Source organism: Siniperca chuatsi, linkage group LG19 (genome assembly GCF_020085105.1).
Source record: "Siniperca chuatsi isolate FFG_IHB_CAS linkage group LG19, ASM2008510v1, whole genome shotgun sequence".
In the NCBI taxonomy this organism is placed as follows: Eukaryota; Metazoa; Chordata; class Actinopteri; order Centrarchiformes; family Sinipercidae; genus Siniperca; species Siniperca chuatsi.
In genome coordinates, this window is record NC_058060.1 from 14554821 (window position 1) to 14573470 (window position 18650).

The 18650-nt window shown below is 40.6% G+C and overlaps 2 protein-coding genes across 3 annotated transcripts; one reads left to right on the top strand and one right to left on the bottom strand.

Moving 5' to 3' along the window:
* Nucleotides 1-5539: 5539 nt before the first annotated feature.
* Nucleotides 5540-10820, bottom strand: xkr9 (XK, Kell blood group complex subunit-related family, member 9). Of its 2 annotated transcripts, XM_044175590.1 has the most exons (5): nt 10684-10820; nt 8967-10252; nt 7800-8259; nt 7218-7432; nt 5540-7129 (listed from the first exon to the last, which is right to left on the bottom strand). In XM_044175590.1, the coding sequence occupies exons 3-5, from the start codon at nt 8114-8116 to the stop codon at nt 6501-6503; spliced, it is 1161 nt and encodes a 386-aa protein (XP_044031525.1). In that variant the 5' UTR covers nt 8117-8259; nt 8967-10252; nt 10684-10820; the 3' UTR covers nt 5540-6500. The 2 variants fall into 2 exon arrangements, with proteins under 2 accessions (XP_044031525.1, XP_044031526.1); XM_044175591.1 differs by lacking the exons at nt 8967-10252; nt 10684-10820 and having other exon boundaries at nt 7800-8934.
* Nucleotides 10767-17737, top strand: tram1 (translocation associated membrane protein 1). The gene is made up of 11 exons (XM_044175592.1): nt 10767-11072; nt 12636-12699; nt 13718-13836; nt 13917-14033; nt 14131-14189; nt 14354-14438; nt 14637-14707; nt 14852-14956; nt 15096-15239; nt 15900-16051; nt 16356-17737. Exons 1-11 carry the CDS (start codon nt 10950-10952, stop codon nt 16424-16426), a joined length of 1110 nt encoding a protein of 369 aa, XP_044031527.1. The 5' UTR covers nt 10767-10949; the 3' UTR covers nt 16427-17737.
* The last annotated feature ends 913 nt before the right edge of the window (nt 17738-18650 follow it).

Sequence of the window (18650 nt, forward strand, 5' to 3'; positions counted from 1 at the left end):
TTAAGGGCAAACTTAGGGTAAACGTTACTGTTATTTCCCATGGCAGAAGAGGAGTGAGGTGAAAGTCTGAGACTGATCCTGGTAGGCGGGGGAGTTCCAAAGTGTCTTCCAGCCACACAGAGCCTGATTTTATTGCCCTGATAAAACGTCCTGCAGGGTAATCGTGACAGCCAGTTGCCCCTTTTCATGCCCAAACTGCAACGGCACTGCAAGAGACCGGAGAGAAAATCACACATCCTATTTCTCACACCGGCCTGTCCCTCTTACTCTGGCCCAAAATGAGTTTTATGGACATTTCCCCCCGATCGCTGCAGATGGGTTAAATATTACATCAAAGCGTCTTTAATGTTTCACAGTACCTCTCACATTTCTCCTCAGTATCGAGTTCAAAACTAGTGCAGGCTGCATTTTTACAGTAGATTTAATGGATCAATGTCCATAATCACATTAGCACTGGCTTAACATATAACAAATTTCACCGTACCAGCATCAAAGACCTGACCTCTTGTTATAATCAGGCATAGCATCTTTTCCTCCACTCAAGATCTATGGGCCTTCTGATACTGGGAGAAACAGAAAATTGTCAAGGGGGTGATAAGCTGTAGTGTACGCAGCTCAGAGTAGCTGTATGAGAGAAAAACATTTGTCCCCCATAGTCACACAGTCACAGATGCTTTGTGCGCCTCCTCACTTTTGTCATGGATCATGCTGATAATCCTCTCCTTCGAAAGATTGTTCAGCAGAGACTCTACAGCGAAATAAAATATTTTCCTTATAAAACTTCAAAATACCAGAAACCTTTCATTCTTTAAGGGCAGAGGAAGGGGGTCCAACTGAGAGATGCAATGTTTAGTAAAAGAAAAAGAAAGCATGATGTATGATGTCTGAGAGAAAAATACCACAACAGCCTTCACTCAGCACTTCCTGCACTAGGCCAACAGGCCATCAATGAATAATACAGATTAGCAAAAGATTCAAACAGACAAACTGCAGACAAACTAGAATTGATGGCTTCCACTGAGCCACTCAGGGAACAGGCCATGACGTAAAAGGAAAAACATGTCGGGTTCCCCCGGCCAGGTTAATCAAGACAAGCTTCCCCTGCAAAAAAATGTGTGTGTGTGTGTTTGATTGCAGCCCAGTGCTTTCATGTGTATGTATGTGTGAACCCATTTCTCATTCATACTATGCAATCTTATTTTACGGCTGATTGTATTTGCCATACATGGGCTGTATGCATGAGGTCTTTGCCCATATTCCTCTACCCAGCACAGCATAAATAAACAGGAACACTCTATAATCCATCATCCTGTGTGCTGTGGGAGCGTGCCCAACATAAACATGGCTTCTGTTTTCTATCTGTGTGTACGTCTGTGTGAGAGTGACTGTGTGTGAGGGCTAGGATGGGTAGCGCTATTATGTTAGTGCTCAGTCCATGACTGTGAAACAAAAACCGCCGGCACTAAATGAGGATTATACAAATGAGCTTCCTCTTTGTTTCTATGTCCCCCTGTCTGCACATGACACAGAGTAGAGAGTACACTTTGTTTAATTACTCCCACAATTCCTTTTAAGATGACTCTCATCTGAGTTTGAGAAGGGATGATGATATGTTAAGATGGCATGATTGAAATAAACTGGCTTACAACTTCCCTTTCTTTTATAGCATTTATTTTATATTAGTTTAGCCACAAAGAACTGAACTGAATTTATTTGGCCAGTAAAATAAACCTTTACAGTATGTCAAATAATCAGTGTATTTAAACGGACTGATAAATCGCAAGCTGAATCCATGGACTGGCTGGGAAAATCTGGAAGCAGGAGGTGATTAACTATCGCACTTTCCTTCCTCAACAAGTATTGTTAAATTCCCAAAGAGCACTAAACACCAACTGCCCCAATGGAGCTGCTCTGAGGACAACAGTATAAGACTGTGGTTTCAGGTAGCTCCCAGGTGTGACTGTTCTTGGTTGACATTTAAGGGTGTTAAAAATTGTAGAACCTTTTCACATCACAAAACCTGTGCACACACGTCTTTGCTGCACTGCCTAGCCCAGTTATCTGTTCTTATCATACAATTATTGTAAATGGAGTCAAAGGTTGGCCCCACCAAAACCAAACAGCACAGTATGTATGTATGTATGTATGTATGTATGGGCTCAAGGAATGTCAGTCCGTCGGTCAGTCCATCCTGAAATGCCTGGATGGATTGTCATGTAATGTTGTCATGGTGGTGGAGGCTTGTTTGTACACACTGAAACTCAAGATAAGAATAATAATCTTTGTGATGTTTTCTCAAAATGTATTTATTGAATTGGCAAAACAGTCTGACACTTTAATGTTAGACTGACTGTACAACAATACAAGCTTCACTGTGTGGGTGGGGCTCTAAATTAAGTCCAGTTTTAAAAATGCCTACATGAATTATTACTTTTTGACGTGACACATTTCTAAATAAAGGAAAAAATACATATTCATGATAGGGTCCCTTTAAAGCCCCGGAGAATAAAGATGTATCCTGCATAAAGCTAATTCTCCATAGTATGTGACTAGTTACTGCGGGTAATTGGTGCCTTATGTCAGATTTATGGCAACAACTGACCTCATCCACAATATTTTCTGCTTAAGCCTAGATTGACTTCCCTGTTGCAGTTCTTGTCATACTACACCAACAGCTACTCTGGAGCAGAAATCCAAATGGTAACAATGGTAGGGCTATTGTACCCAGCATAATGCACTTTACAATATCCTCATTCATTGCATGAGGACTTTATTTACAGAACCCTCTGAGTAACGCAATGCCATGCTCTGATCACACACACCAGCCCACTGCATGTAATTATCCTCAGCCTGCTCTCCAATCTGTCACTGCCCAAACTCATTTGTAAGTGTGCATGTACAGTGATTAAAGAAACTTCTGTGCCATTGCAAAAAGGGGGCTTCTATCACCCCCCCTCCTGCCCTCCTCCACATTCGGGGAATTCTCCAAGAATGAGGCGAAGCTGTCATGTCAGAATAAGCCAGGCAGATGTGTACAGATCGCCAACATTGCTAATGCATTTGCGGCACTGGTGCAGCAGTCAAGTCATAATAATTAAAGACATACAACATCTCAGGACTTCATTAATCATGGTTTATATGGACTTTGAAGCCCTAATGAAAAACAGCCTGCCTCTCTGGGTTTATTGTGTCTGTACAAATTGTGGGGATGGCGTACGCCAGGAATGACCCCCTCCTGACCGGCTGTTACAGGATGTGGTGATGGAAAACAAAAAGATGAGATTTGGTGAAAAGCTAGTGATGGTTATAGAGAGGTCAGTGGTCAAGGTTGTTTATGTAGACGCTGAGCGCCATTCAATCAGACAAAACTGAGCGTGTGAGTTTGCATGTCTTTGTGTTTGCACATTTGCCCTCCTGTGTGTGTGTGCGATAAGATGCAATCAGTGGTCAGTGTTTAGCACAAGATTATCCTCGGCTGAGCAAAGTGATGGCCTGTGGTGTTCTGGAGATTCATCTTGCACTGTCACGTATCATCATCCCTGATTTGCTATTAGTTTCTCAGATTCTCACCATGCTCTCCAGCCCTCCTGGAGGTGCATTACAGTGAGATCAGAGTGAGAGATTACTGGGTATTAAGCTCTCAGTGCCAGAAGTGGAAATTACAGAGAGGTTGTCAACGCCAGAGTTCTCTCTGCTTGTTTTCTCCTAGAGAGAGGGAGGTAATGCTTTGCTCAACACGTTTCATCCCAATGGCTTGTGACTGGTCGCTGGCAGTGCTATCAGTGGTGAGTTACAGCCAAAAGTATGTGTAGCTCAACAAAAGCAAAGGAAGACAGAGAGGGAGAGACTGCTTAGGACTCCAGCCCAGGACACATGCATCTTCTCCCAATAAAAAGTCTCTTTGGCAGGTTTACATCACATTAGTCCACTAAACCCAAGGAAATATGCAGTGGAAGGGAGAGAAGGGAGCATCCATCATACTAAATGCAAAGGATGAAGTCATTTTATTTTCTCCCTAATGATGTGTCCTGCCTACAGGTGCAATGGTGCAATAGCCTCCTTTTGGTTACAAAGGTAAGCTATCAGCGTCCTTTTGGAATTCTTTCCATCTAATTAGTCTACATGAACATCGTATGTCTATTTACTCTACAGCTATTTATGTAGAACAAATACCTTTGCCTACTCTAAATACACAGAAAGAGCAAGCATTTAATAGATAAGAAAAGAGTTAAGAGTCTGTCCACTGCAGCTCCACAGTAAAACTGAATTCTGTGTGGTAACTACCTGGCAGTGATTCATTTCCTCTCCAACACAAGTTCCTCACTTAAATTTGTCATTTTATGGAGTGCCTCTGACAGAGCACAACTGACAGATGAAAGTTAAAGTGGCCCCTTGGAGTAAACAAGTCAAAAAGCCCTGAGTTTGGCTGAATTAAAGGAAGTGGGGGTGCTGCGTTTATTTGAGAGCCAACAAGCAACGTGCACTCTGGGCCCTGCGGTTTGTCAGCGTTCCTCCCAGGTAAGCTCACACTGGGCCAGTCTAGCACGGCCACCCTCCCCTTCCTGTGCCCTGGCCAGGAAGAAATAGCGTCCTCAGCTCTCCTGGCTTGACTCACACAATATTTTGCTGGTAGTCAAAACAAAATTAGCATTGGTTTGTTATTTCTAGTTAGCTCATCCATGACCCCTGTTCATCATTTCTGAGCAGAGGAAAATGTTTAGTTGCCACCTTTGAGTTTCAAGGGATTAGGATGAGAAAGATCAGAGCAGTAGCTGATATTTATAGCTTAATTCAAAGTCAGTGAGATGATGTTGGTGGTAAGACATCCACTTTGAACAGGAGAAACTTTATTCAAGCCTGTGCTGGTGAGCATTCGTTCTGCTGGATAGTCGTCGAGCAAGAGCCTGAATGCTCTCCGGGTCTCTCAAACTGTACCTGATATTGTACTCTAATTTATCAATTAAGCATTTTGTTATCATTTTCCATAATTAACATACATCCCAAATTCAAACAAGGGAATGAATAATCTAATTAAGGAATCACATAAATCATACAGTTACAGTTAAGAATTTAAAGCACTTAAGTAATGTGAGATTATATCTAAATGGGCGCTGGAAATATTAAGGGAGAAGACATTATTGGAAAAGGTTTGTCTCTGTCCTGAATATTGTTGCATATATGTTTTTTGACTAAAAGTATAACTCTATACATTTTGTTAATGGGGTGCAGCAGTGTACAGTAGGACCTCACCTAGAATAGTCAACCTAGACAATAACACCACCTTGTGTTTAACATGTGTGTTACAGGCTTAAGAAAAACATCTGACCACACTCACCAAATAGCATCCAGCTGAGGCATGCCAGGTGATATTACTGGACTATAAGTTGTTGTAAGAACCAGACAGTTCAGTCAAGTTCAACTGTCTGGTTCTTACAACAAGGAGGTGTGGGGGGGAAAAAACAAACTGAGAAAATAGCTTGCAAGTATACTGTTAAACTGCATAATAATCTGGATCCAAAAGGAGAACTCATACAAGGGCTCTTGGAGTCAAAGATTGGCCCCACCAAAATGGATTTATTCACAAAACTAGAAAGTGAAAAGTCTGTGAGAGCAGGCTCAGGGTTTCGCAGAGGAGCAGGGCAGGAAGACAGACAGGCTGGGACCAAAACACAGGTTAGTCTGGATTCCACAGGCATGACATAATAACAAAAAGTAGCTTGGCCGTAGCGTCTGTAGCACATAGGCAAACTGAACGATATGGCAAAGATTTGAGAGGAGAGCCGGGGTTTTATACAGCAGGAAGTGATGAGTGGTTAATTCTAAGGTGTGCAGGTGGGTTGGTGGCAAGAGAGAGGTGGAATGCCGTGCCCAGACATGGACACACACACACAGAAAGAGAGAGAGGAAACACCAGGAAGCAGAGAAAACAACTGGAGACATTAGGACATGACATGACATATACAATGGAACAATTATGCTTCTTGTTGTGTCTTTGTACATCACATAAATGTGTTTATCTAACACAAAAATTAGAGAAACCAAATGATTTTGACCATAATAGAATTTTTAGATTTGATTACAATGCATTAATAATGGACCGTCTTGGCTGCAATGATATATAATATCAAGCAATCAAATGAGACAATGCCAGCTGTCCATTAGGATTAGCAAATAAATTACTTTTTATAGATATAATAAGAATAAATATATCATTCATCGACAAGTTTATTAAAACAAGAGTGAACAAAAGGTAGTTGATTCTTTCAAATATATTGCACTTAATTGCTTAATCATTTGCATCAGTAATGAAAAAGCAAACTTCACCTCAGAATATGGTAAAATAACTGATAGCAGTATTAGTAACATAATCAAGATGACATCTCTGTGTACAGGCTCTATTTTTCTTTTCCTCGTCAAATTGTTTCAGTAGTTTCAGATTCAGAATCTGTTTCTCTGCGCTCCCATAACGAGGCTTGGAAATAGATTTAAAAAAACATTCATCAAGTCTGTAAAAAGTTCTTTATCCTCCTTGTGGTCTCTGTTCTGTTTCCCTGGCCGTCCACCTCATCTGCCTCACGCCACTTCTCTCTGGGATGCAGGAGGAGGTAGTACACCGTGAGGCACATCAGCCCCAGCACTGAACCTCCAAAGATTAAACCACCGACTGTCAGCAAAAACGTGGCTGTCTGCAGCTCTGGCTTCAAAAAAGCCAGCAGTAAAGGAGCCATAATATTTATAACACAATAGAACAAGTAGTAGATGATCATGGCTACTTTGGTGTCCTGTCCTTTGACGTTGAAAAAGGTGAACGTGAGGATGACTCCGATGACTGCTCGATACAGAAGCTCAAGGCCTCTGGATGAGCAGAAGTTGGTTTGAAGCAAGTGTGTCCAGGTTGTCCCCAGCAGCCAGAGGATGGTGAGGGCTATTGTGCTGTAGGGGCTCAGTATGAGGAGGAGGGTGTAGCTGAGGATGTGGCTGGTGATGGTGCAGAGTTTGTAGAGGAGGTAGATTGCTGTGGGGAGGCCAGAAGGCATCTCCCTGATATGGGAGAGGGATCTGCGAAGGCAGCGGCGATAGTCCACCAGGGCCCAGGCAATGTTAAAGAAGGAGAATGCCATAGATAAATCTGAAAGAAATGGACAGGTGGTTTAAATAATCATACAGTAAATTCATGAATATGCAGGAAATTTCTCTCACTGTGTGCCTTTACTTACATTGCATGACTGAGCACTCATTGTGGCCCAGCACTATATATAGTTGTAGAAGGAGTTGGGGAACACTCTCCAGGAAAGCCTCCAACAGTTTGAGCATGCTCAGATCAGTAGCCAGGCAAAACAGTTTCTGGTGCACATCTCTACTGTCTTCCACTGTATAAGAGTTTGTTGTTGTCCAAACCACTTTGAACCCTTGTTTCAGCAGGTGATAATACCTAGCAACCGGTCAAACACAATGAAAACAAAATCAGACAGGTTGTTGCCACCATGCAGTACATTGTTATTAATTCATCTTTCGCTGCTGCGCAGATGATGATGCATTTGCAAAGCTTTTTCCTAACGTCATACAATACATTACAGCTTAAATGCAGTTATTCCAGTTTGCACATTCCATAATATCATGCCATTGTGCATGATTAGCATACTGCACATTTTGAGTCACAACATGAAGGCACTCCTTATTGTAGGCTACATGAGCAGCTCATGTCATTTTGCAGATATAATAGCAAGGGTCAGTGCCTTCTTCAGCTGCAGGGCTCTTATCACAGTCATCACCATTCGTCATTATTGTTCATTTCATACCTGGTGAAGATGCCCATGCCAAATAGGTGCAGGACAGCAAGTCCACCTTTGGACATGCCTGATATGGTTGTTTTTCCCTCAGGGTTTATCAGAACATCATTCATGTCATCCTTGTACCAGGCATGGCTGAAGATCTGAGTCACCAGCAGGCCAGCCAGAACAAACACTAGAGTCAGTCCAGTCCACCCAAGATGTTTATCTTGAAAATATTTCAGTGCCAGTCCAATGTCTGTCCAAATGTCCACCACATACAAGAACAGTCCAGCAATGGTTAAAAACCATCGCAGTTTAGTGTATTGAATGTCTGACTGAAGCATTTTGTCATCAGTTGAAAAGTCCAACCAAAGTTTTCCCTCTGTGATGACGTGGAAATGTAGCTGCTTTTTGATGGTTCTGAAGAAAAGCTGCTGTGGATAGTTTTCTGTTGGACCCCAGCAGTTCAGGTGCCATGTTGGTCAGTCTGTAAAAACATTACAATGTGATTAAAAAAACCATGAGCATCATGAAAAAGACAATATTCTTAACATTTTGTTAAAATCATGTGCAGATTTACCACAATGTAAAACAAATCATTGCTTAAGACAGTTGAAGTTTTGAAATGCAACATGACTGCAGTCAGCTGCTGTGTCACAGTCTGCTGCCCTTTGATCTCTATCATAAACACTTTATGATATAAATATGGAGTCCTGACAGATGGCATACTTATAAATGTGCTAGAAAAATAATGTTATCAGCAGGAAGTGCAAAATGCTAATAAGCCCTGCCTTGTTCATTTTGAACTCTTATATAAGTTATACTGTGTTTTTCTTACACTTCTCGCAGAAAGGCTTTTTAAAACCTATTTACTGAAACACAGAATAAGTACATTCAGAGTCTCATTACATCATCTAGCTTCAATATCATTTTAAACTGTTTAATGAGATGCCATTGGGGATAAAGCTAACCCACAAAAGACAAATTGGGGGGGGGGGGTCAATATAGCACACTATTAATATGACATTCATATTCACGTCACTTCAATAAATAAAGCCATAGATGTCTTAATTGATTGTATTTTCATAAAAAATTATAAATTATTCTGAGCATACCATTTTGATCACATACCTTAAATTTCACACAGCTACAGTAAGACACACAAACAAAATCAAAAACAGTCATTGAACTTACCAGTAGATTTTGTCCATGGCAGACAGCTGTGTACAGTCACAAAAGCAAACACTTCTACACACTCCACTTCTCTTTCTCTTTCCTTAAAACTTGTGACAAGCTCCACCTCAGTGACAACACTCTGAACTGATACAGTCATGCCGGAAAAAATGTGATTACATAATAGATCCGTGCCTGTGTGTGTGTGTGTGTGTGTGTGTGTGTGTGTTCACACCTTGCACAGTGTCTCAGCACCTGAGACCAGGAACCCTGTCATGAACTTGAAATACTCTACATAATAAATTGTTGGAGCTATATTATGACATAGACAATCAAATTTAAAGTTAAACCATATAACTTTTAAAAGAAGACAACACATTCTTCCTCATAGAAAGTTTGATTAATAAGCAATAAAACGAACCGTTGTTCAATTCAACACTCAGGCGTTTTACTGCTACAGCCTTATTTGGTCTGTTTCAGTAGCTTATGTTGGCTAAAGTTAGCTTATATTACCAAACTTTAGCTAGATATTGTTGTGTAACTGACATTACTGAGTCGGTATACTTTTCTACTTGTTTTACTGTTATGCTACATCTAGCATTTAGTGTTAAACCACCAAAGTTAAATAGTCTCACTTTAAGTCTGAAAATTTTAATATGCGGGTTCAGATACATCAAGGCAGCCCTTAATGCAAGTCCAAATGCAGCTGAAAGTAATGAGATCACCGAGTTTCAGCATCGACTGGGTCAGTGATTCAAGTTACAAACACACTCAGTTCAAAGATCTGTTTATTCATTTATTTTTCGTTTTTAATAATAATGTGGGTAGTCTAGGTCTAGAAATTCTAGATAAAACTCCCATTTTGATAGGTTCTGTCTTGTAATTTCAGGGCCGGATTAACCCGCTATAGGAGGCCCCAGGACAAAAATGAGCTTTGGGTCCCTACTGAACCCTTGTTCCTCCCACTCTACAGTATGTGCATGGTGTATGTATCCTGAAGTATTACAGTATCCATCAGCAAAGCTGAAATACTACCTACCCCTGGCTTGTGTTGTCTTCAGTTAGTTTGTGGTATTTTGATTAAAAGAATAATTCATCATTTTGGGAAATATACTAGTTTTCTTTCTTACTGATAGTTAGAGGAGAAGCTCGATACCACTTGCATATCTGTACAGGTAAATATGAAGCATATAAAACAGGGGGTTATGACTATTTCTTGGCCCGCCGCAGTAGCTTCCTGGAGTCTTGTCGTCGCCCTGAGGTTTCCAGGCAACCAGCAGCCAAGAAATACTCCTGTACACAGCCCCCTGTAAAACCACAACATGTCATTTTTACACTTCGGCTTTTCTACAGATTAAACAAATGAGATATAACATGTTACTTAGTGAGCTTATGAGGCGCTGGTAGGTGGATTTTACCTTTGGACAGAGCCAGGCTACCTGTTTCCCCCTGTTTCCAGTATTTATGCTAAGCTAAGCTAACCAGCTGCTGGCTGTAGCTTCATATTAATGCTACTTCAATAGACAAATGAGAGTGCATTCCCCAAAATGTGGACCTATTAGAAGTGTAGCCTTGTTTAATTCTACTCTGTGTGTCAAATATGGACAACCTGCTCCGGACCTTTTGTGACAGAATAAATTTAGCTTGGACCAGTAACTCCAAAAAAGAAATCTCATGTAGTGATAGAAAATAACGTATCTATAAGAAATGGCCATTATTATAGTTTTATGCTCCAAACCTCTAGGTGGCGATAGAAAGCCCCAGCTGTTTCTCTCCTGTGCGTAAAGAGTCTCGTTGGTCAGGCGCAGCGGCTCTCTCTCTCTCTCCGTGGACCCTCCCACTAGCAGAAGAGTGACACGCCATTCAATCCCTGCCTGGCCCTTTGCTCGTAGGAAGCAGGAGGGAGCTTTGATCGTTGTCGTACAGAAAGATTATATTAATATCTGATACAAACCGACGACATCTGTGCTGCGTAAAGCAAAAGTTAGTCCGAATCTTGTCGACATGGGGATCCGAAAAAAGACAAACAAGAATCCGCCGGTGCTGAGCCATGAGTTTGTCATCCAGAACCATGCAGATATTGTTTCCTGTGTTGCTATGGTGTTCCTTCTCGGGCTGATGTTCGAGGTAAGTCCCGTCCACATGTTGAATGGGTTGTAACTATGGATCGCGTAGGGATGCTCGCCCGGCACAGTGGACGGACCGCTGGACAGGATACCGAATACTCCCCATCTGTTCTCCTGGAAACTGACATGGCTGTCTGATCTATTCTTCACACTACTTCCTCCCGTGATCGAAAGTTTTCTGTGCCCGATGGCCTCGCATTTGCTTTCATTCCACGAGATCAACAACTCATTCGGGTAGCCTGGCTTTAGGTTTTCATAAAACTCAATTGTGTCTTTATTAAAGCGACGTGGGAACTAGTCTCCACTCTCCATCTGGCTGCTTCCCATGTTGAAATCGATATTTCAAATCACTCGTCCACGGGCCCGCGGTTTTATCATAAAAAAACAAAGTTTTTCATGTGCAACATAATTTATGGGAACATCTCAGTATATTGCAGATTTGCAAGAGTGTATCGATCTCGGTGGATACAATATTGTGCAACACTCTCGACTTAGTTAGTTTATGCGTAGATGTGTTACGTGGCAAGCATACAACGACTGAGAGGGCTGTCATCACAGAAACCCGCTTGCACCAAAACTGAAAGTTGTCCTTGGAGCTCAGCAGCGGGTTAACTGTAACTCGATGCTGCTGGCTGACAGCCGGGATCCGTTCATAGCGTGACCGTCTCTGCGCTGCGTGCTGGGCTACTTTCACTCACATTTGTGTTTCATTTCAAGCATGTTTCACCCTCAGTGAAAAGCAGAGCCATTAGCGTCAATTGCGCGATAGTTTGAACTACTTCCTGTTTTTGCTTTACAAAGTAAAATCCCTGTGTAATAAAAGCTGTTGCAACGTATATGTTGTATCGTAATGGCAACATAAACAGTTTCAAAATGCTTGAATAATTGAAATGACTATGGCTATTTTTACGAAACTATTTAACTAAACAGTGAATACTTCTGTGTATTTAATTTCAATTTGTTGCCCACGTAGTTCTTATGTTGTGAAAGAGGAATAAGCTACTTCCCATTTTAACCTTTTTATTTGGTTATCTTGATGCAGCTCCATTCACTGCCCCTCCAATACATTTTATTTCCCATCACACAACAGTCATATTACCCTATATAATAATACTGATTAATTGTGATCCACAAAGGTCATTTGTTAAGCAAGTATTCTTATATCCATTCAATTATTTATTTATTTATTTTATTCCTCTAAAGAAGGAGTTGGGAGTGCTTTATCACCTTTTTTCTGTTACAATAATGTGGCATAATTTCCACATGGTCTCATAGTTTTGGCTTTGTGTATTATCAGCCTAAAAGTGCTACAATATATTGATAAAATAAAACATTCAGTGTTACTTACTAAGTCTCAGTTACAGTCACCCCTTCGTGGGACTTGCAGGGGATCCTTGATATATAAATGCAATGCTCCAAGTTTTAGTGTGTATAAACACAAGTAACCCTTGCAACCTGTTTGATTTGACAGTAAAAATGTGTTTGGTCGGATCCTTGTTTAAATGACTGTCGCATATGTGCAGGCTCTCATTACTAATAGGTTTGGGGTTTTTTGCATCTACAGGTCACCTCAAAGTTTGCAGTGTTATTCATAACTGTCCAGTACAATGTCACCATATCAACACATGGTAAGTTAAAGATTAAACTGGGAGTATAAGACGCATGGTGCAGAACAGATGTTTTCAGATGATGCGTGAATGTGTTCAAATTAACACTGTGAGTCTTGGCTTTAACGTATAATGCAGCATTTTCTTAGAGCTGTCTGGCTGGAAGCCTCTCATCTGGATTCTAGAGCGGTGCTTGCGTGGCCTAACACAAACCCATTTGAGAGCTTTTTTTTCCCCCTTTGGAGCTAAATTTAGGCTGCCTGATTTATAAAGTTCTCTTGTGGCAAGGCTGTGCCTGGTGAATTTGGGCTGAGGTGTAATATAGGCTTCTCAATCCAAGTCCTGCTCATTTCAAGGTTAACAATTTCTTCGCCAACTTTAGATACTGTTGAAGGAATGTACGACCTCAGAGCTTTTTGTACTTTTGTACTTTTTTACTGCACACACTGTAGGGTTGCAGGCTACCAGCAGTTCTTATCTGAGAGACCTTACCACTTACCTAGTAACTTATTTACAGCATGTATCTAATCAGACAAATAACATGCAGCACCTGAATCTCTCTGTAGTGAAACAAATTCCCTAACGCCATTGTATTTTTTATTTGTCTGTGTTGACTTTTACAAAGATTGGATGTATTTCTTTGTGGTTGTATAAACCATGAGCAAAGGAGTACCGCTCAGGCTTTCTCTAACTGTTTCATGTATCTTCTGTCTCTGCGCTGCAACTCATCACATTATTCACAGTGTTTCACAGATACAGAGTTGGAGGCTGTATAGATAATATATAACTTTAGAAAGACAGAAGAGGCTTTGTGTGTGACAGTTACTGTGCTGAGACAGTCAATGACTCTGGCATTTTCAAAGTGGTGTAATACTGCACAGTTTAGACTCACTATTAAAATGGCTTGGCAGTTCATGTTAAGGATCAAAAACTTGTATGAAATGGGTGCATCAGACATTTTGGATATGAATGAAACACGTTGCCAGATAATCACGGTCATTGTGATGACTCGGTCTGACCTCTGTGTGTGCTACTGAAGGCCCAGAGGAGACGGCCGTAAACCACTTCCACCATGGCATCAAGGACTTGGCCACTATCTTCTTCTACATGCTGGTGGCCATCATCATGCATGCCATTATCCAGGAGTACGTGCTGGATGTAAGTGAGACGCACATAGACACGTACACAGACTTTACTCTCTGCGAACAGTTCTGCATTATTTATTGTTATCTTTGCAGAAAATCAACAGGAAGAAGCACTTCTCCAAAACTAAGCACAGCAAGTTCAACGAATCGGGCCAGCTCAGCGCCTTCTATTTATTCTCCTTCGGCTGGGGCGCGAGCATCCTGCTTTCTGTACGTACAGCAGCAAAGCTGCCGTTGTTCTTGCTTACATATGTTTTAAGCCCAACAAATGTGTGTGATTGTAATTGAAATGCTTCTTTGTTCTTAGGAAAACTTCCTGTCTAATCCGGTCACCCTGTGGGAGGGTTACCCCCATACACTGATGCCGTAAGTTGTAATGTTGTGTGTGGATATGCATTTTAGAGATACTGTTTGTAAATTCTTTGTGTTTTAAATAAACATACATTTCTTTATTGGTTATTGTATAAGAGCTTCAAGTGTGGCTCTGAAGTCCAAAAACCTTTAATTTTGTAACTCCGGTTTTCCTTCAGATTCCAGATGAAATTCTACTTCATTTGTCAGCTGGGCTACTGGCTACACGCTCTGCCAGAACTGTATTTCCAAAAGACAAAGAAGGCAAGTGTGTGTGTGGTGGGCCCATCGTTTGATATAGTATGACGTACTGTAGCATTTATTTGGTTCCTGGGGCTATATCCTGTTTGACTTCCTTGGTTATGTTGCATTGTTTCAAAGAGTCATACCCGTTTTGCTTAATTCTACATGCAGAGCCACATTGCTGTAAATATTTTGACCATTTTTGGCCTCCCTGTTTAGGAGGATATTCCACGCCAACTTGTGTACATCTTCCTGTACCTGGTCCACATTGCAGGCGCCTACATTCTGAAGTAAGAACTCCCACTTAAGAAAGCCTGACATTATGTGTGATTGCGTGTTTGTACACCGTCCTTCAGGAGAAAGTTAGTGGTGTCCCCCTGTGTTGGTCCTGTCAGCTGTAATAAAGGGGGATCTTGTCTCCTTGTGTCTTTCAGTCTGAACCGTCTGGGTCTGGTCCTGCTAGTGTTGCACTACTTTGTTGAGCTTCTGTTCCACGTTTCCCGCCTGATCTACTTCAGCAACGAGAACAGACAAACAGGGTGAGTTCTCATGTTCAGCATCAATGATTTCAGATTTTTCATATTGTGTGGCTGTCTGATTTTTTTTTTTACCAGTTAAGAATTAGTGATGGTTGAGAGGTCTTGAATGCAGTATCATGGTCATCCTTCTGTCTTCCAGTTTCACCATATGGGCCGTTTTGTTTGTCCTTGGACGGCTGCTCACCTTGTCCTTGTCCGTCCTCACCGTGGGCTTTGGCCTCGCCACAGCTGAGAGTCAAGGCTTTGATTTGGCTGCAGGAAACTTTAATGTTCTTTTTGTTCGGTAAGTGTGTCTGAGAAGAGAAACGGGACTACTTAATCCTAAAGTAATATTTTAACACTGCTTACAGAATTGAAGTCGATTTATTCTGGTCTGCAAATCTGTAAGCAAATTTAACATTCATCAAGCCACAAAAAAATCCTCTGAAATATATGTTTAGCATTATTAGAGTTCCTAATTGTGATACACTTGTGATGCAAATTATTTTCTTAATTTTTTTCTAATTGCCATGGAGCAAAAGTAAATGTACTATTACGCTGAGATATTCCCTGCACAGCGGAAGTGGAGTTTAAATAAACATTTTAAGCCATTATAAAGATCATCTGTCAACATCAGGTTGGCCACTTAGAATAAAGGAACAAGAGCTTATTTCTAGACTCACCATGAAGCACTGAGTTTCAACAATTAGAGAGAGTGAGTTGTTCACCGACACCAGCTTCAATATATTAGAATGAAATGCTTCCACAATACATCACAATACATGCAAAGCAAGGAAGAGAAAACAACAAAACTATGCTAAAAAAGTCCATTACTAAACTTTGCCACTACATAATGTACTGGGTGTAGACCAATATTTTAGACTAATTTTAAGAAGTGTCCACTGTGTGACACACATGTCTTTGTTAACCTTTTGAGTTACTGACTTTTTCCACTCTCTATTAGGATGACTGTCCTGGCCGCAATCTGCCTCACTCAGGCCTTCATGATGTGGAAATTTATCAACTTTCAGTTGCGCCGGTGGAGAGAGCATGCCCAAGCTCAGACCTTAAAAAAGAAACAAGTTCCTTCCAAGAGCAAATCAAAGAAAGACAAAGGTGAGCAACGAGCACAAAGTATGAGGTATATTTACTTGATTGTGAAGGTATTCTTCTGCAAAGCACTGAACCTTTCCCCAAGCAATAAAATGCATATCAAAACGCACACTGTTTAATGAAACAGACAAATCAAATGGGAGGTAAAAAGCAGGAAACACCCAGTCTTGTAAACTTAAGAACACATATTTGTTAGAATAGAATCCACACATGCATTTCTTCTCATTAAATGCAGGCCGTGCTTACATACACTTAACATTATTAATCAGTCAAATGAAACTAATTTGGATGTGTCCTTTGTTTTTAGCCAATGGAGTAAATGGAGTGAACTCCCACGGAGCTGATTCACCAAGAGCAAGAAAAGAGAAGTCATCATAAATACATTCCCCTCAGCCCCCTCTATCACCCCCTTTTCAAAGACCCCCCCTCCCATGCCTCCATGGCTATATCCAACCGACCAACATTTCCTCCAGCTCCCCGACCATGGTATGCATTTTCAGCTCCCACACAGGACTGACCTCCCAGCTGGACTTCAAGGGCCGGAATGCATTTAGCTTTACTTGTCGCCAGTCGTCCAGCACGCCTTGATTTTAAGAATCATTGTTCTGCTGTGCCATTCCAAATGAAAAGAAAACAAATTCAGAAATAAACTATGAAAACAGACCTTATTTAAGAAGTGCCTATTGATACGGATTGTTTTGTACAGGGTGTGTAATTTTAAATTTTCAGGAATGATGACTTCAGTGTTTAGTGTTTCTCCCAAGTAAGGTCATTTCAAGCTTTTTCCTAAATACTGTGTATTCCAGCTTGTGTTTTACTTCCCTTTTTTTTTTTCCTCTTGTACTTGTTACTGCTAGTCCAGCTCCTCTTTTTTGCCACTGACTCCTGTCCCTCTTTTCAGGGATTTTTGTAAACATTGTATGGAGTTTATGAATTTCCTTATATCTCTTATTTTTCCAGAATATGAAAGTTTTCAATATCCACTCATGGATAGAATAGGGAAGAGTGTATAAAATCAACCAAGGAAAACAGCAGACATCACCCTGTAATACTGTGCAAAACTGCCCTGTGACCTGATGTAGCATTTAATTATTGGAGTTCAGAGCAGCTTTGTAATCACAGAACATGTTCCTTGCCATGAAATTATACTTAATCTATTACAGTTCTGCCTATAACGCCGTTATTAACACATCAGAGATTTTTAAGGACAAAATCAGGCAAAATCATTGTCTTGTATGGTCCCTCTTCATTTGCTGTTTAAGTGGAATGGGTTTACTGTATTTCTTTGGCCTTGCATATTATTGCTTACCTTAAAAATGTCCACAAGAATGATTTGTTGTAAAAGCACGGACTAGGGATCAGAAAACCATATTTTGCTAGGCTGTTTTTCCCACTACCCACTATTGACTGTGCCAAATGAGCCTGATTGACTGTTGATATATGCCTTTTACTTACATGCCATGAAATGAATTTACAAAGCTATGGAGTGCAGTCAAGTGTATTTTAAGAATAAATCGCCTAGGTAACACTGGCTTATTCTAAAGAATAAACCCATTAACTAATTTTAGGTACTCAGTAGTTGAGTCATGGTTGCCACCGGCAGTATATCAGCAGTGTATGTGGTTTTCTCAACTTGTCCTGATGGTTTATCTATTCTACAAAGGAATAAAATGTTTTATTGAAAAAAGAGCTATCAGAATTATTATTTTGCTGTACTAACAGTAGTCAATTTTCCAAGCAACGAATAATAATATTCAGTTAACTAGTGACTAAATTTTATATCTCAACATGAAGGTGTAAATGTTGTTTCAAAGCCTTCTCCACACTGGCAGGAATGAAATTAAGGGAGAGACGTGCTGAAGCCATTAGTTATTTAATCTTGATCTAATTTTTTAAATTTTTTTATATACAGAGGACAAGACCTCAGTGTTGTTATTGGTAACTACAGCCCTGATTCGAATGTAGCACCCTAGCTCATATTAAATAAGTCACAGTTTTTGTGAGGAAAGATTTGCTTTACACTGTGTAAAGCACTGTCCTGAACAAGTCCTGCCCCAAACAAAGACAATAAAATCCCTGCCAAACGGGAGCAACTGCGAGAAAAACCTGAACAAATGGTGGTGTGCGGATAACTGTGCCCACATAGTTTCTTTCTCTCTAGTCTTTACTGTGGATCATGAAACCATGTAGAAACTACCCTGTTGATATCTTACACAGCCGCCACTTGGTGGCGGTGTTGCACAAGTTTTAATGGAAAGAAAACGCCTGCTTGCTCGTGTGATCCATGTATAGTTGACCACGCAGTATATCAAGGTAGCTCCAGAAGTAGGACACGCTCATTTATAATATTTCTAAAGCTTGTAATGTTAACTTGCCGTTTATGTTTTAATACATTTTGTTCATTTCTTAAAATAGCTAATAAAAATTACACTGTGCTTATGTTGAAAAATCGTGCCCGTTGTTTCACATTTTTCTCATGACTGTCTAGTTACTGACAGTGATAAGTGTTTTAGCAATTGTAGCATCTTAAAATAAACTAGGCTGGACTGAAATTTTACTTTTAGATATGTGAATAAAGGAAACTCCAAATACATTCCTTTTA